Below are 21,587 nucleotides of genomic sequence, written 5' to 3'. Positions count from 1 at the left end.
CAGCAATGGAGTGTCAAAATCTCTTTTGGGTGCATCAAAGGCTTCCCTGTAGAGGAAGGGGTCACTACAAAAAAGATCCTTCACTAACCAGAGAGAATGGGGGTCCCACGCAAGTGTGCCCCCCCTTTTTGTTGGCTTAATTCATGAGCATGGAGTCTGATGTAAGACCCACATTTTGAGACTAAGGTCCTCCCCAGTAGACTGCCCCTCTCATGAGAGTGCTAGTTCCCTGGGGTCAAGCTGCCACAGTGTGGTTTGGTCTCCATGCCAGGGTAGATAGGGGATAGGCTGTCAGGCAGAATTGCTAATAATGTGCAATGGCATCCCTTCTCCCACGGACAGGTCTCTCAGAGTTTCAGGCCATGGAGTCACACATGCAGGCTGGATGGCATTTTGTTCACTTTTCTGGGGTGAACCATCACAATAGCATCCTTGGTCACAGTGGGCCACACCCCAGGATCTTTTTCCTTCCCACATATACATATCCCCTCCTAGGAAGTCATCATGTTCCCTTTCCTTTATTCAATGTTCCCTATTCATCTCCCATATGAAATTCACATTCTCAGCAGCTGAGCTATGCTTCAACTTAAAGCCCTAAACCAGGGGTGTAGCAAGGTTGGAGTGGGCCCAGAGACAAGATTTTAAAATGCGCCCCCCCCCCACACACACACACTGAAGCTCAGCTCATGAAATAAAGAAATCTTAAATGAGGCTGAATAGTTTAAAGGTTTTGTAAATTGTGGACGATGCCAGTCATTGAATGGGACTAGAGAAAGACATGCTGTTCTGGTAGCTCCAGGTCTTAACACTCACATCAATTTCGGAGGATGAATACAACTGAAGGAAGCCCAGGCAGGTGCATGGCTGATGGAGTCAGTCATGTGACTTGCCTCTGGGGGGCCCCCAAGGCAGTGGGCCCCCAGACAACTGTCTCCCCTTGCCCTATTATAGTTACGCCCCTGCCCTAAACAGTTTAGGCCCCGGTTACTTGAACAATTATGTTCTCCCAAGTCAATCTACTCACCTGACCTGATCACTCTGAGCCATTTTTGGAAAGGTGGTACATAAAACAAACGAACAAACAAATAAAAGGGCCTTGCTCTATGTACCAAAATCTTCTATAGCCTGACTATTGTGCATGCAGGACAGGGCCTTCTCTGTACATGCTCCCAGAGCATGTAACTCCTGGCCAGAAAGAGATCTGCATAGTGTCCTCACTCCTAGTCTTTTATGAACAGCTATATATAGTTTTGTTTGGCTGGGTAAATAAATTTCACTCTGCTCTTAATTCTGATCTTTTTATTCTGTGCTTGGTATCATTTTAAACTATTTATTATTTTATGAAATTTTATTGTTCTAGTTTGACATACACTGCCCTGTTATTTTTCTTAGCAAGCAGCAGTTTAAATGTGAAAAATAAAATAAACAGTTGGAATTTTTTGAATGTGAGAATATCACTAATTTTCTGTTCATTCCTTTGAAGGCCCTCCTATAAGTGTGAATGCCTCAACTAGTGAGGAAGGATGGTTACAGCCCTCCTCAGAACAGCCTACTTCAGGTAATGACTAAAATTATGTTGTAGAAGAGCCAGATATGTTGTATAATTTAACAAATAGAAAAATAAAAATTTGCTTCCCCTACCTCCACATTAATTAATTTATTATATATCCAGCCCACTTTTTCAACCTGGTCAGGCTCCCAAAATGGTTTCCCTGGTGTGAACAATGTCCTTAAGGACAGGGCCGTCTCTGTACATGCTCCCAGAGCATGTAACTCCTGGCCAGAAAGAGATCTGCATAGTGTCCTCACTCCTAGTCTTTTATGAACAGCTATATATAGTTTTGTTTGGCTGGGTAAATAAATTTCACTCTGCTCTTAATTCTGATCTTTTTATTCTGTGCTTGGTATCATTTTAAACTATTTATTATTTTATGAAATTTTATTGTTCTGGTTTGACATACACTGCCCTGTTATTTTTCTTAGCAAGCAGCAGTTTAAATGTGAAAAATAAAATAAATAGTTGGAATTTTTTGAATATGAGAATATCACTAATTTTCTATTCATTCCTTTGAAGGCCCTCCTATAAGTGTGAATGCCTCAACTAGTGAGGAAGGATGGTTACAGCCCTCCTCAGAACAGCCTACTTCAGGTAATGACTAAAATTATGTTGTAGAAGAGCCAGATATGTTGTATAATTTAACAAATAGAGGGGGGGAAATTGCTTCCCCTACCTCCACATTAATTAATTTGTTATATACCCACCCCACTTTTTCAACCTGGTCAGGCTCCCAAAATGGTTTCCTTGGTGTGAACAATGTCCTCAAGGAGAATGGAAAAAATAGGATGCGTGCATATTTCTTGTTGCTCATTCCCCAGGCCCTGCAGTCAAGGAGATCTGGGAATCCATCCTCATTTCATATTCCAGGGTTTTGGAGTATGCTCCCTGGTGAAATAAGAGCACTTTCTTCTCTGTTTGCTTTTAGGAAGAACCTCAAGACGCACCTGTTTTCTCAAGTTTTTAACTGAAATTAATTTTAAACTAATTGTTGAAATGTTTGGGAAATGTTTGGTGGTGGAGGGTAGCAAAAGAAGGGGATAAAAATCTGGATGTGGGTTGTCATGGCTGGAGAGAAGGATCCACAGAATCAATCCTCATTTGTATACCTCACCCAGTTATGTAATGCTGTTTCCCATTACTCAGTTCATTATACAAACAATGCCAAATAATGCAGGCAAGGGCAACATCATTTGGCAGGGAGAAATTGGAATGAGTGCTTCCTTCAGCAGCTCCACATCTTCCTTTGGGGCAGTCTGTACAATTGGTCCACTTAGCCCAATACTGTCTGTTTCAACTAGTAGTGGCCCAGCATTCCAGAACAATGTCCTGCTACTTGCCATGCTGAGGAGTGAACATGGGACCCTCTGCACATAAAGCAAACACTCCAACACTGACTTTCACTTGGACATGGAAAGGCTCTTGATTAATAATTTTCCATCCATTTCTTTGATGCCCCACCTGGAAATGTGGCAGCCCTGCCTACAGAGGAATCCTCCACTCTACAGGACACTACCAAACCCTTCACTTCAGGTAACAATGAATACTAGCTGATCTAGTTCAGAGTATCTGTGCCCCAGTCTGTCCTCCCCCCCATCCTCTCAGCCCCAGTCTGTCCCCCGCCCCTCCGCCCCAGATATAATGATCGTGGTTTAAATCTCCTGTCCATGTGTTTTAAGGCGGACCTACATTTGCTTAATGGCTCGGTTCCGTCTGATTTCCCTGCTGAATTCTCACATTGGATGGGTTCTAAGCCCTCTTTGATAGATTTTGCGGCCATTTCTCATAATTTGGCCCCTCTGGTGAGGAATTTTTATGTAATCTCCCACACGGAGAGTGACCACTTTCCCCTTGCTACGAACCTTCTGTGGAAGGGAACTCTTTATCTAGAGAGTGGTCAGATGTCCTGTACACAGACGGGCTGCGGGCCACTTAGAGCAAGATGGTCTGTTGCTCTAGATTCGCGTCTCACTGCACTATTTAACTCGCCCAAAGCCCGATCTTTGAGGGAGGCAATTATGGCAGGGCCTTCTACCATTGTGGATGGCTCTTTACTTACTTATTATGACAATATCTTGAGTTTGTTGTATCCTGTCCTTGCTAACTCTCGCTCTCCATCTAGAAATCATCCAAAATTTCCCTGTCATCCATGGTTTGATACGAACTGTCAGGATGCGAAAAGGAATTTAGTAATGGCATTTAAAATCTATGTGGAAGATCCATTGAAGATTAGTGCTCAGGAGGTTCATACTATGAGAACGCAATACAAGCAGTTATTAAAAAATAAGAAACTACAGCTAATTAAGAAGAATTGGGCTAAATTGATAGAGGCTGCTAAAATGAAAAATCAGGCCACCTTCTGGAGGCTTGTCTCTCCCTTCCTGGTTAGTGCCCCCTCTTCTTCCTCTTTCATTATTTCTGCAGCGGTTTGGGAATGCCACTTCCTTACATTATATCAAAGGGTCGATGAGACGGTGGTTCATATCGATTCAAACATCGAAGAACTACCATGTTGGAATCCAGTCTCTTGCTCAGAAATTAAAGATCTTATCAAGCAATTTTAAAAGGGCAAAGCCCCAGGTGGTGACTTCATTACCATTGAGGTTTTGAGGGCCAACCTAAACTCGTGGGTTCCAGTGTTAGCTTCCCTCTTCACCTTCATTGATAACACAGCAAAAATTCCTTATGATTGGGGTGTAACAATTATAATACCAATCTACAAAAAAGGTAGAAGAGAGGAACTAGCAAACTATCGCCCTATCAGTCTTTTAAATATAATCAGTAATATTTATGCCAAACATCTACTGGTCAAGCTGATCGATTTGATAGATAATAATAACATTTTGGCTCCTGAGCAGGCTGGTTTCCAGGAAGGACACTCTACTATAGAACATGCTTTTACTCTTCAGTTTTTAGCAGAAAAGTATTCCAGAAATCCAGGTTCTGCCCTATATGTAGCCTTTATAGGTTTAAAATCTGTGTTTGATCTCATTTCTAGAGTAAGGCTATGGCAAAAGCTGAAAGACCATTCTATTGACAAGTGGCTTCTGCTGCTAATTTCCTCCTTGTATGAAAATACAGTTTTGAAGGTCCGATGCAATTCATCTGGTTACCTGTCTGCAGAGATTCCAACCTTCAGAGGAGTAAGGCAGGGTTGCATTTTAGCTCCTATTTTATTTAATTTATATATCAGTTCTGTGGTGTCCTGTTTAACTGATCTTTCCACACACACCCCGAAACTAGCACACAGGCATGTTTCTATTCTGCTGTATGCAGATGATATGGCTATTATGTCTCAGACTCCCATTGGACTGAAGCACGCTCTTGGATTACTTAGCTCCTTTTTTGCAGATGAGTTTATTGAAGTTAGTTACAAAAAAACTAAAGTCCTGGTATTCACCAAACTACCTAAGTACTATAACTAGGTCATGAATGGACACAAGATTGACCAAGTCAATTCCTTTAAGTACTTAAGTGTAGTTTTCCACTCATCAGGTTCCCGCAAGGCTCACTTAAATTTATTGATGATTGCGCATTCAGCATTTTACTATGCTGAATGCGCAATCATCAATAAATTTAATCAAATCAAATCACTTTACGTGGGGGACCTCCTTTATCATTGCTGCAATTAAGCTTTTTGTCGCGAAAGTATACCCACAACTTTTATATGAAGCACAACTGGGGCCGGTTAGTAACTTCTCATTGGAAGCTGTCCAATCAAAATTTAGAAGATCTATACTACAGGTTCCATGTTGTGTGTCTAATGTTGTTGTTAGATGAGAGGTAGGTCTCATTAGATTGGAGTCATGTTATTGGAGATGTATCATTTTGTACTGGTTAAAATTGACTCTCACACAAGTGGGCCTGGTTTCTTTAATAATGATTGACAGCTTTAATTTTAAATAGAAATTCCTGGTTAAAAACAAACTTTCCCAATATGGACTTTCCCAGGACGATCTTATCAGACTAGGAATAGACCAGGCCAGGAGGGCCATTAAGCATCCAATTTTAGATATGGAATTACAAGTGGAATTTGCACACTTTTCGAGAGACATATATATATGGAACCAATCGGTCAATGTTAAGGCGGCAGAGTATATAGGTAACATCCTAATCCCCAAATTCAGACGTGCCCTTACACTTGCCCACGTTAATGCACTACCATCAGCTGTTTTGGGAGGAAGTTTTAAAGGAATACCGTTTTCTGCTTGTCTTTGCTCATGCGGCTCTAGCGCTGTTGAAACCACCGCACACACCATTTTATATTGTGATTTCTATAGAAAGGTTCGATTAAGATTAATTTTTCCCCTATTGGCAAATTTTCCAGGACATCCTGATGAATTTTATTTAAATCTTCTGCTGTCCAATTTTAATATGGAAATAGTACCAAAATGGCTAGGTTTTGTTATATGATATGTAAAATTCGTTCTGGTTTCATATGATGTTTTTTTCTTCTTCTGCTGCTGCTGCTGCTTCTGCTTCTGCTTCTGCTTCTGCTTCTTCTTTCTGTCTTTCTGGTCTATGACCAAAATAAATTTACTCTACACAAGTTTTTAACTGAAATTAATTTTAAACTATCTAATGTGTTTTATTCTTCTGAGATAGTTTTTGTTGTGTGAATTTTAACTGTTTTTATTCTGTTTTACATGTGTTATGTTGTAACTTTGTACACCACCTCGAGATGCTTATGTTAGGTGGTATAGAAATATGATAGATAGATAGATAGATAGATAGATAGATAGATAGATAGATAGATAGATAGATAGATAGATGTATATGAAGAGAATTACCCTAATCAGATGTTATTCTCAGCATTCCTATGACTGGTGTATGTTGTACACATGTTATGTAGAACATAGGTACAGCTACACTTCCTATCTGTAGCATGCATTTATCTCCACCTAAGTTCACTGTTACAATGAATGCAAGTACAGTCATTTACACAATCATGTGTACAAATACCTGCACACTCATACAACATAATGTCTGAATATGTCTGTTGTCCTTCCTGTGGGGTATGGAATGCTGTTTCCCATTACTCAATTTATTATGCAATTGTTAAGAAAATGAAGAAAAAAGCAAAATTGCTTGGCAGGGAGAAAGTCAAATGAGAGCTTTCCATAGCAGCCCCTCACCTCCATTTGGGACAGTCTGTCCATTAGTTAATTTACCCCAATACTGTCTGCTTCAACTAGTAACAGGTCTCCAGGTTTCCAAAACAATGCCCTGCTTTTTGTCAAGCTGAGGAGCAAACATGGGCTCCTCTGCACATAAAGCAAATATTCCCACACTGAATAAAAGTTGTACCTGGCAAGATTTTGATTGTTAATATTTAATTCATTTCTTTGATGCCCCACCTTGGAATGTTGCAGCCTTGCCTACAAAGAAATCGTGTCTATGGGACACTACAGAACCCTTAACTTCGATAAACTAGCTGAGCCGGGCACAGAGCATCCGCGCCTCCGGCTGGCCCACTCACCGCCACGCCCCCCCCCCCCCCGGCATGCTGGCATGCCTGGCTTTCTGGCCAACTGGCCGCCTCCCGCCCCCTCTGCTTGCTTCTCACCCCCACTTTCTGGCTTGCAGGTCAGCTGAAAAGCTGGCCCACCACCTCCTCCCACCTCCAGCGGCCAGGGCCAGGCCAGCCCACTGCCTCCTTCTCTGGCCAGCCGGTGGCCGGGCCAGGCCAACCCGCCACTATCGCCAGCATCTCCCCAACCCTTTCACTATCCCCCAGGCAGCTGCTCTCACGAGATCTGCCACACATAGGATTAGTGACGGGTACATTTAGGAGAATTATAGATAGGCTAGCCGACCTGCACAGAGCATCTGTGTGCTCTTTGGGGCCAGCTGTTCCCCCTCCCTCCTGCCTCACTCTCTCTTGCCCCCTCCCCCTCCCTCCTGCCCCACTCTCTCTTGCCCCCTCCCCCTCCCTCCTGCCCCACTCTCTCTTGCCCCCTCCCCTCCCTCCTGCCCCACTCTCTCTTGCCCCCTCCCCTCCCTCCTGCCCCACTCTCTCTTGCCCCCTCCCCTCCCTCCTGCCCCACTCTCTCTTGCCCCCTCCCCTCCCTCCTGCCCCACTCTCTCTTGCCCCCTCCCCCTCCCTCCTGCCCCACTCTCTCTTGCCCCCTCCCCCTCCCTCCCACCCAACTCTCTCAGGCCCTCCTTCCCCCTCCCACCCCACTCTCTCACCCTCTTTCCTCCCTCCTGCCCCACTCTCTCTTGCCCTCCCTCCCCCTCCCTCCTGCCCCACTCTCTCTTGCCCCCTCCCCTCCCTCCCCCTCCATTCCCCCTAATGAATGGAGTACTGGGGTAGGTTTCCCATTACTCCATTCATTGTGCAAGCAATGTCAGGTAATGCAAGGATAAGCAAAATCATTTGGCAGGGAGAAGTTCAAATACAAGGTTCCCACAGCAGCCCCTCCGCTCCCTTTGGGACAATCTGTGCATTGTTCCATTTAGCCCAGTACTGTCTACTTCAACTAGTAGCAGCTTTCCAGCATTCCAAAACAATGCCCTGCTACTTGCCATGCTGAGGAGTGAAATGGGGTTTTCTGCATATACAGCATATGCTCTAACACTGATTTCCATGTGAACATGGAAAGGTTTGTGTTTACTAATTTCCCCTTCATTTCTTTGATATGCCACCTAGAAATGTGGCAGCCCTGCCTACAAAGGAATCCTCCTTGCTATGGGACACTGCCACATCCTTTCCTTCAGGTAACATTCAAATATATTTCTTTTTTTAAAAGTATATTATATTAGGAACATAGGAACATAGGAGACTGCCATATACTGAGTCAGACCATTGGTCTATCTAGCTCAGTATTGTCTTCACAGACTGGCAGCTGCTTCTCCAAGGGTGCAGGCAGGAATCTCTCTCAGCTCTATCTTGGAGATGCCAGGGAGGGAACTTGAAACTTTCTGCTCTTCCCAGAGCGGCTCCATCCCCTGAGGGGAATATCTTGCAGTGCTCACACATCAAGTCTCTCATTCAGATGCAACCAGGGCAGACCCTGCTTAGCTATGGGGACAAGTCATGCTTGCTACCACAAGACCAGCTCTCTTCTCATATTATATTATATTATATTATATTATATTATATTATAATTCCCTGCTAACCCCCTGCTAACTGGGCAAACCTTTTAACGTGGTGATTCTTTTTATTTAGCAGGGGGAGAGTAACTGGCCCTATCTATCCACAGCACAGTACCTCCAGTGACTGTTGCTGGTGTCTGACTTATGTTTCTTTTTAGATTGTGAGCCCTTTGGGGACAGGGATCCATCTTATTTATTTATTATTTTTCTGTGTAAACCGCCCTGAGCCATTTTTGGAAGGGTGATATAGAAACTGAATTTATTATTATTATTATTATTATTATGTTATGTTATGTTATGTTATGTTATGTTATGTTATGTTATGTTATGTTATGTTATAGCCACCATATATTTTGTACAGTGAATTGTATATAAATTGACATGAAATTAATCCTGGCTCCTGCCAAATATTCTTTGGCAAATTGCTTCCCTCTGAAATGAACTATTCTCCAGTTGCCTCTGCCAGTAACCCCTTGTTAAATGGATTGGATCCATAGCACAGTTGGAAAGATGAAACAATAAAATTCATATCCATTGACATACAGAGATTTCCCTCATCAAAACCTAATAGGTCATTTATCATGGCTGAATTGATTACCCAATCCAAACAATATCCAGTAATGGAGCAAATGGCAAAAATATGTGGGATAAATGAATCCCAATGAAAATTCCTTCCCTCATTCTTCAGGCCAATCTTATCCATCTAGCCCAATGACCTATTTAGCCTTGTGTTGTCTGTTCTGATTGGTAGTGGCACTTCAGTATATCAGGTAATGGCTTTCCTCAGCCTTATCTCTAGAAACCCTTTAACTCAATAGTTTGGGGATCAAACTGCCCTTCCAGACAAGATGCATGTTTGCTGCAACAGAGCAATTTAAAATCCTAAATAGTTTGGACCCTAGTTACGTGAAGGACCACCTTCTCCCATTTCAAAATCTGTTGGGAGGGCCTTGCTGCATACACCATAATCTGCTAAAGTTTGACTGTTGTATATCAACACAGTGCCTTCTCTGTAAAGAATGTGCTGTGCCCCCAGATTATGTAATTCCCTGCCAGAAAAGATCCATAAAATGTGCTCCCTTCTGGTCCTTCATAAACAGTTAAATACTGGTTGGTTGGTTTGTTGCTGGGTATTTGATTGTGGCTTATAGAATTTCACACTGCTCTTAATTCTGATATTTTTATCCTGTCCTTGGTTACCATTTTTAACTTCTTTAAAAACAGAGATATTATTGTTATAGGTTGGTTTGTTGTACAGCACCCTGGTGATGGTTCCTTTTTTTCTTTTTTTAGCAAATAGCAGTTTAAATATGTGAAATATAAATAAACTTCAGTTGTGATATTTTTAATATGAGAAAATCACCATCTTTCCATCTATTCCTTTGAAGTTCCACCTACAAATCTGAAAGCCTCACCTAGTAGGGAAGGATGGCTAGAGCCCTCCGCAGAACAGCCTGCTTCAGGTAATGACTAACATACAGTATATAAGATAGTCAGACATGTTGTATACTTTATTTCATTTACAGTTTAAGTAATGTATGTAAAGTCATGTAATATCTAGCAAAAACCCATTGCTTCCCTTCCTCTCATATTTATCTGATACGTTGGCAATACTATGCATGTATTAAGTTCAAAAGATTCTTCCACCAAGACCTCTTTATTACACAAAAATAAAATATCAACCACCAGATGTTACAAGTTAAAACAATACCAGTTTCAATGTCAAATACATCATCCTCTGTTGCTTACATGAACCAAATATCCCAGCCATTCTTCAATTCCTTTCTCTCAAGATAAGCAGTGGGTGGGGAAGAGAAGAGGGAGAGCAACTTAACAGCTGCAACAAATTAGGTAATTTGTTGCAGCTGTTAAGTTTCTCTCCCTCTTCTCTTCCCCACCCACTGCTGCTTATCTTGAGAGAAAGGAATTGAAGAACTGCTGGGATATTTGGTTCATTTTTTTAACTTGGGCAGGATCGTGAAGCAGCCTGCAGGGGGTGGGGAATGAAAATAACAGGAACTGCAGAAACTTCCTGTTGCCAAATAAGAAGAGGGTAAACTGTAGGGAGATGGGTGAGTGGGAAACTGCTCCCTGACACACTCTGGACCAGGGAGAATGTTTGGGGTTTTAGGGTAGCAAAAGAAAGGGATAAAAATCTGGACGTGGGTTGTCATGGCTGGAGATAAGGATCCATAGAATCAATCCTCATTTGTATACCTCACCAAGGTATGTAATGCTGTTTCCCATTAGGGGTGTGCACAGAACCGGCTAGCCCAGTGCGAACTGCAATCGAACCTGACCGGGCCACCCATCGAACCCTGCCCCCCCGGTCCAGTTCAGTCTGGGGGGGTTCACAATTTAAAAAAATAGTACCTCCTAGCTGTTTGTGGGGCTTCCTAAAGGCCATGGGGGGTTCACAAAAGTTCCCCCTTCCCTTGCCGGCTTCGTTTATCACTGTGGCAGCCCATAAAATAATCCTTTTATTTCTGCAGAGTTCATTTGAGCATGCGTGGTGACCTTTTGTTTAAATTTTTGAAAATGGCCACCGTGTATGCTCAAATGACCTCTGCGAGGTCCTGGGCCATGCCAGGCCTTGCAGCGGCCATTTGAACATGTGCGTCAGCAGGCAAAATGGCCAACGTGCTGAATAACAGAGGCCCGAATGGGCCAAGAAGGATTATTTTACAGGCCGCGGCAGTGATAGACAAGGCCGGGGTGGGGGGAGAACCTTCTCTCTCTCTCACACACACACACACACACACACACACTCCCCCCCCATGGCATTTAGGAAGCCCCCCAAAGGGGCTAGGAGGTACCAAACTTTTTAAAAATAAATAAATAAAAATTCACAAACTGGTGCGGGGGTTCAGTTCTGGTCTGGATGGATCCGGCGGGGGCGCAGATTTGGTTCAACCCCAAACCAAACTCCCTATTTCCCATTACTCAGTTTATTATACAAACAATGCCAAATAATGCAGGCAAGGGCAACATCAGTTGGCAGGGAGAAATTGGAATGAGTGCTTCCTTCAGCAGCTCCACATCTTCCTTTGGGGCAGTCTGTACATTGGTCCACTTAGCCCAATACTGTCTGTTTCAACTAGTAGTGGCCCAGCATTCCAGAACAATGTCCTGCTACTTGCCATGCTGAGAAGTGTTTTCTAGGTCGATGGACTTGGGGACTGAAGGAGAGAGACCACACTGTCACCAGAAGCGGAGGAGCTACTGCCTAGACTTGAAAGGAAATTAGCTTGGATCACTCTGAGGTCTCTGTGCAGGTGCAAAGCCCACTTCTCTCAATAAAGATTTAGCTCAGGCTTTTCTAATTATGTGTCTTTTTTTTTTTTGGTCAGATTTTTCTCCCTGGTTGCATGCTTTCTGGGTGTTGCTTGCAGTAGTACTTCTAGCTCTGGGAGTCATTATATGGTACTTCAGACCTAAAGGTACTGTAAATATATGATTGCCTTGTTTGAAACCCTATCAATGCATTACATAGAAATTACAGTATTGTAGACTGTAATATATGTGAATATATTACACAATGTATGTAATGTAGATTACACTGAAATTACAGAAAGTATTATGCCTGCTATTAACAGCTGGAGAAAATGGGAGTGCACCAGCTAGCCATACCCAGAATGTTTATGCTTGTTTAGCATCTGTCTTTAGAGGACATTGCCAACAGCAAGGAGGTTCCACACTGCATGGAGGAGGCATACCCAGGTAGTGGGCAGATTATCACAACTGCAGGAGTTATGGTTGAATGCTAGTTACCCTAGAGCATTCAACCATGCTAGCTTTAAGGTGTTCACAATGCTAGCTTTAAGGTGTTCACAATGCTAGTGAACACTTTTTTTAAAAAAAGGGGAATAAACCTGATCCAAAAACATACATATATATATATATATATATATATATATATATATATATATATATATATATACACACACACACACACACACACACACACACACACACACACTTCATTTATATCTTCCATTATATATATGGAAGAAATAATTTTAATAATAAAAGTTGGTGCTTCTCTCTCTCTCTCTCTCTCTCTCTCTCTCTCTCTCTGAGATTCATTGACCAAGATTTTTTTATTTTAAAAGAACATTAGATGAAAGGTTATTAATGTGTAAGACAACAATAAACATACTAAAAATATTAATATTAAATCATACAACAATTAATAGGCCACAATTAATTAGTTGTCCTTAGTGTCCATAAATGCCCTCAAACATATTTACTAAGTCATTAATTCTTATCAACGAGGACTCTTATTGATCCTTATAATTCCTGGTCAAATCGTAGAACACAAAACAGTCCTCATACATATGTTGACTGAGTCATTGAGGCTCAGCATCTGTGGCTGGACTGACCCATCACCCTATCATCCATCACAGCAGGGCATGATGGGAAGCAGAGTCCAACACATGCAGGCAGGACAAAGTTGGTCAGCCTACCTCACAGTGTTATTGTGTGTGAAATATGCTTCTTCTTCAGTGTGACAGCACCTCAGGTTTCTGTGAACTGCTCTCTTCTCCTATGTTGCACTGATACTCTTGCCTTTCAATAAGGAATGATGCATTTCAAAAGCTCTGCCTTTCCTGCCCTGCAATTGTCCTGTGGAAGCTGCCATACATTTCCATTTTCTAGAAAGTAATTTGCTTAAAAAATTTCTTCATTTTTACCACAATAATAATAAAAGAAACCCACAAAACACAGCATTCATTGTACCTGGTGTGTGAATTGGCTTGCTAGAATTCTAATTTCTTCTCTCCCCCCATCACTAAGAAAACATCACCCATTTTCTGCCATTGACTTGATAATGTTTACAATGTAACCAGTCTTCCAAGAGAGATTAAGATGAATTCTTCATACTAAACATTTTTCTGGTCTAAAAGGTAAAGTGTGCTGTCAAGTCAATTTTGACTCCTGGTGCCCACAGAGCTCTGTGGTTGGCTTTGGTAGAATACAGGAGGGGTTTACCCGCACAGTATGAGATAATGCCTTTCAGCATCTTTCTATATCACTGCTGCCCGATATAGTACCAGCGGGGATTCGAACCATCAACCTTCTGCTTGTTAATCAAGCATTTCCCCGCTGTGCCACTTAAGGTAGTCTGCAATGCATCAATCCTGTGACTGCTTCCTCACAAAAACAGACACATATCTTATTTCATACATTGGTTTAAAATGTCATCTTTTTCCTGTAATGACTGCACCTTGACCTTCCCCAGGTGTTTCAGATGTTATTCATCACAAAGTTATTTAATTCCCTATGCAATTCCTTTAAGTTCTCTCACTACTTCAGTTCCAGGTGTTGGACTCTGGCTCCCTTCATGCCATGCTGCGATGGATGATGGGGTGATGGGTGTTTGAGTCCAGCCACAGGTGGGGAGCCTCAGGATGGCTACCCAACCCCAACCTGGAGTACTCTGAATCTCATCCTGTCTTTTTGGAATGGATGATAGGGTGATGGGCATCGGAGTCCAGCCAAAGCCAGCAAGCCTCAGGATGGCCATCCTATCCTTATCAGGAGCATGGCTGCCCAACCTTAGCCCTCTTGCAGCTGTTAGACTCTGAATTTCATCATGCCTTTCTGTGATTGACAGTAGGGTGATGAGCATTGGAGTCCAGTCACAGCTAGGGATATGGGCATCTCAGAACATCGCATTGTGCTCATGAGAAATCTATACATGGGACAGGAAGCCACAGTCCAGACTGAAAATGGTGAAACAGGCTGGTTCCAGATAAGCAAAGGAGTAAGACAAGGCTGTATACTTTCTCCTTATTTATTCAAATTATATGCTGAACACATACTGAGAGAAGCTGGATTGGAAGAAGATGAGCATGGTTTTAAAGTTGGAGGAAGAAACAAGAATAACCTGAGCTACGCTGATGACACCACTCTGATAGCTGAGAATGCAGATGATCTGCAAGCTCTAGTAATGAAAGTCAAGGAGCACAGTGAGAAAATGGGACTACAGCTAAATGTAAAGAAGACTAAACTAATGACAATCGGTGCAGCAACCAGCCTCAGAACTGATAATGAAGACACTGAAGTGGTAGATAGCTTCTGCATTTTAGGATCAACCATCAAAAGTAAAGGATGCAGCAGTCAAGAAATATGCCGCAGACTAGCACTTGGTAGATTTGCAATGAAGGCCTTGGAAAGGATATTTAGATGCCGTGATGTGTATATACCTACAAAGATTAGGATCGTTTGGACAATTTCCCCCCCTGTAACACAATGGATGCGAAAGCTGGACTTTGAAGAAGCAAGATAGAAAAAGCATTGATGCTTTTGAACTTTTGTGCGGGAGAAGAATTTGGAGGATACCATGGACAGCCAGGAAAACAAATGGATCATAGAACAAATCAATCCAGAATTTTTACTTGAGGCACAAGTGACCAGGCTCAAACTATCATACTTTGGACACATTATGCAAAGACCCAGCTCCCTTAAGAAGACCATAATGCTGGGGAAAGTGGAAGGAAAGAGAAGAGGATGACCAGCAGCAAGGTGGATAAACTCAATTATGACAGCAGTGGATGCACCACTTAGAGATGTTAAAGGCCAAGTTGAAGACAGATCATCCTGGAGAGAATCTATCAATGTGGTCGCTAAGAGTTAACCGACTTGATGGCACTTAATCAATCAATCAAAAGGTACCAATCTCTGTATAAATCTGAGCATGTCCACATCATGGTCTTCAGAGCAGTGAGAAAAGAATCCCTGTCCAATTCTCCTTCTCCACTACTAAGCTAACCAGACGACCTTGTTCCAATCCTATGCTCAGATTAATCAAAAATCAAATTGATTAATTGAAAGATATATATTCTTACTTCCATACTTTAAAAACAAACCACCTTTTTCTGAGAAGGGATGGTTCTACCTCCACTGCTGAGAGACAGTAATTCCTGGTAATTGCCTGTTAACTGATTTGCAAAAAGGTGCACATTAACTTTTCATTTACAAAATGAAGTCACAGTGTGATAATTATTCAGAGAACATCCTGAGAATAATTGGAAGTCCAGCAGAATATTCTTTGAATTTTCCACCTTATATATTCCCCATGACAATCCTTTGAGAATACTTTGTGGCATATTCATCCCAAGTCTAACCACTATCCTGGACGTAGGCAGATGCTGAGGGAGGAAAAAGAGTGCCACAGTAGGGACTCTGCAGAAGGGAGAACGAGCATGGCTTCCCATGTGGGGGGACGGGGAGGTTTTGAGAGTTTTTTCTATTATTTCAAAGTCTGCAGCCTCCTTTCCAAAATTTAGCTCCAATAGTTCACTGGGTAACTATCATCATGCAGCTGAACACAAAGCAAAGTGCTCCTAAGCACAATGAAATTCATACTTGCAAGTGGACATTGCCCATCCAGCTAGGCAAGGGGCTCAGGTATTCTTGAAAATCAGTCCTCCCCTTGATTCCCCTTGAGAGAAGAGCTTTTGACACCTTGAAGCCCCACAAGTGCGAGGGCTTCATTGTAAGGACATCTGGTGCTGAGAGGCCAGTGCAGAGAGGGGCAGGGCCTGTGCCAAGATCCAGGAAGTTACAACAAGACGAGGATGGCCATTGTGAGGATGGCAGATTCTTGGTATCCCAGAGGGATTGCGGTTCATGAGTCTGTCTCTGCTGCCAATCTCACTTTGCCGCCAACTCATAATCAAATGATCATGAGAACAGGACTAGTGTATTGGTGTGAGAGTATGGCTAGCTGGCAGCTTCTCACTGGGATTTTCTGTACAGTGGCAAGCATAACACTTCCATAGGGCTTATATGTGCAAATGTATATAATAATCTTTTCTATTGCTTGGGTAATCAGTCCTGGCCACATGGATTTCATCTTGGAGAGGAGAGCTGATCTTTGGAGAGGAGACCTGGTCTTGTGGTAGCAAGCATGACTTGTCCCCATAGCTAAGCAGGGTCTGCCCTGGTTGCATCTGAATGGGAGACGATGTGTGAACACTGCAAGATATTCCCCTCAGGGGATGAAGCCACTCTGGGAAGAGCATTAGGTTCCAACTTCCCTCTCTGGCTTCTCCAAGATAGGGCTGAGAGAGATTCCTGCCTGCAACCTTGGAGAAGCCGCTGCCAGTCTGTGAAGACAATACTGAGCTAGATAGACCAATGGTCTGACTCAGTATATGGCAGCTTCCTATGTTCTATGTTCATCTTCCTGGGCCCTAAGCTTGGATTGCATGATCTTTTGCCCCTTCTTTTGTTTTCTGTTTTCAAGGATAACATGTTTATTCATGTTGTTCACTCACCAGTGAAGATGCCACATCCAGTCCTTCACTGGCCTAATGCAGACATCATACGTGAACATGAAAGGCAGTATGTGAACAATCAGAGACACTATAGGGAAACCTTCATGCTTGTGGTCACAAGGTATTTTGCCCATCATCCTCAAGGAAACCAATCAAGAGGCTGAATGTGCATTTATATAATTGGAAGAGAACCATCTTGAGGAAATGAATGTGGAAGCCTCTTGACCTCACAGAACTGAAAACATATCATGGGCTACTAATCCTGGCTGGTGTGTTTCACATCAATCATAAAACACTGTAAGGAATATAGGCAGCATATTTTAGGTGAAATCGCCTACTCCTAGAACATTGGATCCAGAGGTGCACCTAGGTAATTTGGGAGCCTGGACCTAAAGGCCTTTGGAGCCCTTTTCACCATTATCTGTGGTGAAAAACATGGCCAACACTAACTGAAACCTTGTTTTAGGAGTTAAAAACTTAAACTGCTGTATCTCAGCCATTTTGCAACAGATTTGCACCAATTTGAGAAGCTGTATCACCTGTTCCCTACTTGATGTGTGCACGATTTCAGAGGGCTTTGGTGTGTATTTTTGACTTTATAAACCAATAGAATGTTCAGGGCTTATAATGGCAGAATGTGAGAACACTCCTCATCTTAACAATACTAGCACAAAGTGCCAGTATAATATAGTTATTGTAGGTTCTGTTGCCTGGAAAGGTCGGGGGCACTGAATGTAACCAATGAGACTAATTGGGAGTAAGAGGTCCTACTCGTGAATAGGATTTCATGACTCAGAATAAGGTTTACAAAAATAATCTGGTTTGTTTTCCCCCTTAAATTCAATTTCAGTTCCAGTGCTAGCTTTATTGCTCTAACATGTTCATTTTCTATAGGAAGCAGGGTATATGAACTCTACATGGAGCCAACAAAAATGGAAGAAGTAAGGATATTTTGTATATTATCTCTTTTGCTTTCCTTTCTCGGCTGTGTTATTTAGAGAATATATTCAAGTAATATTGAATTCAACAGTGACATTCCAACCATGTACCTGTTCCTCCTGTACTAGTAATGAAAAGGTAGTCAGAAACTGGTTAACCTCCATGCTCCGATGTCAAACTGCATGATATAAAGGAGCTCTTCTCACAATCAGTGAGAACTGCTCCATAGAGGTCTACAGGGAGAGTGGGTCTGACTCACCCTCCCTGCAGATGAGCAGCTATTCATCCCTGGGCAGGTGGATCATCTGCCCAGACGAGCAGCAGCTCCCACTGCAGCTCCCAGGGTCGAGGTACTGGGATGCACTGCTGTGCATCACACCGCCCCTCGAAGCCCCGATAATGCACCACACAAGTGCATGGTGCATTATTGTGATCCCCCCTCCCCCCAAGTGTGCCAATAAAATGAGGTTAAGGGAGCGCTCTCTCCCTTAACCTCATTTTTTGCACCTCATTTAAGAGGGAGGCTACTTAGGTGGGTTTGCTACCGTGTAGCCACCAGGATCTGGCCCAATCCCAGTAGTTCACACGAGCATGCAAAACCAGGATGGGCTCCCTTAGCCCAGTTTTTCACACTCGTGTGAATAGCCTCACGATCTGCTATCAGTTGGTAAGGAATGGACTTGTCCTCTAGATCCAGGTGTAAATGTAGCTTTTTTGAACCTGTTAAAAGTTATATTCAGAGCTATGTTCTGGGAACTAAGAATTATAAACATTTTCATGAGGCCCTGAAATAATTAAACAGTCCACAGTATATACACAGAATAACCCCAGAGAATCCTGCAGGAATCAGTTAACAGAGCAGGATCTCCCTGTAACAAGCCACTGGATAGAAAAGATTTGCCACCATCTCTAGGTGGCAAAGACAAACTCCAGAGGGATTCAGGTGTTACATGCATTGCCATTAGGCAGCAAAACACCTCAAGACAGAAAAACCTAATCTTGTGAGCTATTGCAGGTCTCTTCTAAAAATGTTAGATAGACCTCCTGTTCCTTAAAGAGGAATGGGCTAAGACTTCCGGACTCCATACAAGTCCATGTCATCTCTGAGGGGAGCTTTCATTCCCTGCTAGCAAACATCCCAGATTCTTGATAGACGATGCATGTGGGCCACTTCCAGTATTATGCTGACCAGAGTAGCAAGAGGGAATACAGTTGCTCCGTGCCAGTGGTTTATGAAGCAGTGCTGGAGGGAGAAGCACGGTGGGGGAAGTAAAAGCACACACACCCGCCTCCTGGGTGTGCACGGAACCAGTTCTGTGCACACCCCTATTTGATACTAGAGCAAAATAAAAACCAACAAGGGGCAGTTCTATGCTTTCTAACTCTGTTCCCTAGTGGTCAATAGGAATTATAGGTTCCAAGAATTGATACTTAGGGAGTCACATCACTGATATGAAGAAGGGGAGAGGAGCTGGAATTTAATTTGTCCCTATAAAGAGAACTTACCTTTTTGCTGCTCCCTTGTTGTGTAGCTACTATAATGTCCAAAGTGAAACTTCAGATAAAATTTGCAAGCATTAGATGCACACCTGCCTTGCTATCATACCTGTGCAAATGCCCCTTTGTAACAGACCAACAGCACAAGTGAAAGTATAAGTCACTTTCTCCTCTTTTTCCAAGGTTCCAGTATCTGTGCTCACTTTAGGACTGAATGTGCATACATTCATTCTTATGCACACAGATACACGAGTGCAGAGATCTCATGAATGTGCAACAGTGCAATGTCTGAATAGAACTAAAGAGTCACAGCCTTGAGAATCTCCTCTCTGCTTAGAGCTATTCCTCAATGTTATCACAGTTTTAAGCATGATGGAAAGTGGGAAAGTGGCTCAATTGCTACAGTAACATCCTTGCCTCATTTGTGTATTGTTATTTCATTATCCTGGCAGTGGTTCTCATCTCCTATAGACATTCCATTTCCTCCATACTCTGTCATGGTCCCACTGGACTAGCACTGTTGCAGCAGCACTCCCTGCTCCTAGTCAGTTCTCTCCTGAGCTTGTTCTACCTCACAGCCCAACTTGCCAGGGTTGAATAAGATCCAGCTCTTTGTGCTGCACTCGCCCAGATTATTGCATAGGGATTACAATCCCCAACACTCTATTTTCTTCATTATTTCATATGCAACATTTGTTTGCTTCCTAGGATGAAGTATAATTTCCAGTTGCCTAACTTCAATAGCCATGAACTATTTCATACCATGTGCTTCTCACTATCCTGAAAGACATCTTCATTTCTGTTAGAGACAAAATTCTGCACGGCGACTCTATGGATGTGAAGCTGAACAAAGCAATGAATTGTTACACCGAAAAAACTGAGGTTGTTTTGCAGCAACATCTCTGACAAATGAATCCAACATTTTGAAACAGTATGATGCAAATTCCATATGCTAGATTCTGTATAAAGTCCCTGAGAAAGAAGGAATTTGGGCCCACAGATCCAAGAGCTACGAAAAGTCTACCATCTGCAGCTAGTTCAATTAGAGTGTCATAGCCTTTGAAATAATATAATTGTTTAAACAAAGCTTGTTTGGGTTTTATTTAGTGTCTGATAGGTGTGCTTCTTCACAGAACTTCCACTTCAAGGGTTGAGTCCTGTATTTTATTTCTTTATTTATTCGATTTCTATACCGCCCTTCCAAAAATGGCTCAGGGCAGTTTACACAGAGAAATAATAAATAAATAAGATTGATCCCTGTCCCCAAAGGACTCACAACCTAAAAAGAAACATAAGACAGACACCTGCAACAGTCACTGGAAGTACTATGCTGGGGGTGGATAGGGCCAGTTACTCTCCTCCTGCTAAATAAAAAAGAATCACCACATTAAAAGGTGCTTCTTTTCCATGTTAGCAGGGGTGCACGGTTACACCGTGTAAATAACCAGTACACCACTGGCTGTGCTCATATTTGCATTATACATGCTTATAAAGAACGATGTTGTTGTTGGCAATACCTTAGTTGCACCTTCTAGGAAGAGAACTCATGAGAATGTGTGAGGTATGTGAGGCCTTGATATAGCCATGGCAAATCCCAAACCCAGCCTCCTCATTTTCAATATGTAAGAGTCACTGAGCCTTTTCATATGACACGAGTTGCCTCGGTTACCCCAGGCAGCTGGTGTCATCTGGAGCACCAGGAGTCTGGTCCTGTCTGCTCCAGAACGGAAGAACTTGACTTTTCTACCTGGTTCTTTACTGAGGTAGATCAAACTGACGGTTGGTTCTACCTCAGCAGGTGATCATGTGTGTGATCACCCCAGATAGTTGGGCTTCCCACTGGCCCGCCACCATTTTAGGCAGCAAGCCAGAGGGAAGGAGTGGCCATGCAGAGTGGAGCGGCTGCAATACTAAGAGCAGCCACTCTTCTGCTCCTGCAGTGCACTCTGGGATGCAAGAGGACTTCCTCTTTCCTGTCTCACCTCAGAATTCCATTGGCACGTTGATCATGTGGGTGTGCAGTGTGGCAGAGTCCGAGGGAGATGCTAGTCATGGGGGGGGGGAGCAGGTAGGTTTGTGCCTTCTCCCCAGCTCTGCAGCTAAAGTCATGTGAATGACCTTATGGACTCACGTCCTGCTAACTTTTTGCACAAGTGCAAGTCTTCTGTACTAGCTAATTGTGCTAGGAAAGAGCTTGCATTCCAGACCAGTGT

General features: G+C 42.8%; 1 protein-coding gene across 1 annotated transcript in view; it reads left to right on the top strand.

Annotated features, from left to right (window-relative positions):
* LOC128331053 (deleted in malignant brain tumors 1 protein-like) overlaps positions 1–20,454 on the top strand; it is a 131,679-nt gene extending 111,225 nt beyond the window's left edge. The window contains exons 25-31 of the mRNA XM_053264416.1: positions 1,484–1,558; positions 2,075–2,149; positions 3,032–3,088; positions 10,042–10,116; positions 12,004–12,093; positions 17,833–17,879; positions 20,083–20,454. Of these exons, the coding sequence (XP_053120391.1) occupies positions 1,484–1,558; positions 2,075–2,149; positions 3,032–3,088; positions 10,042–10,116; positions 12,004–12,093; positions 17,833–17,879; positions 20,083–20,094 (431 nt within the window). The 3' untranslated portion in view covers positions 20,095–20,454. The remainder of the gene's footprint in view (positions 1–1,483; positions 1,559–2,074; positions 2,150–3,031; positions 3,089–10,041; positions 10,117–12,003; positions 12,094–17,832; positions 17,880–20,082) is intronic.
* The last annotated feature ends 1,133 nt before the right edge of the window (positions 20,455–21,587 follow it).

Source organism: Hemicordylus capensis, chromosome 6 (genome assembly GCF_027244095.1).
Source record: "Hemicordylus capensis ecotype Gifberg chromosome 6, rHemCap1.1.pri, whole genome shotgun sequence".
Classification (NCBI taxonomy): Eukaryota; Metazoa; Chordata; class Lepidosauria; order Squamata; family Cordylidae; genus Hemicordylus; species Hemicordylus capensis.
Note: the sequence above shows the minus strand (reverse complement) of the source record. Positions and strands in the feature narration are given on the sequence as shown.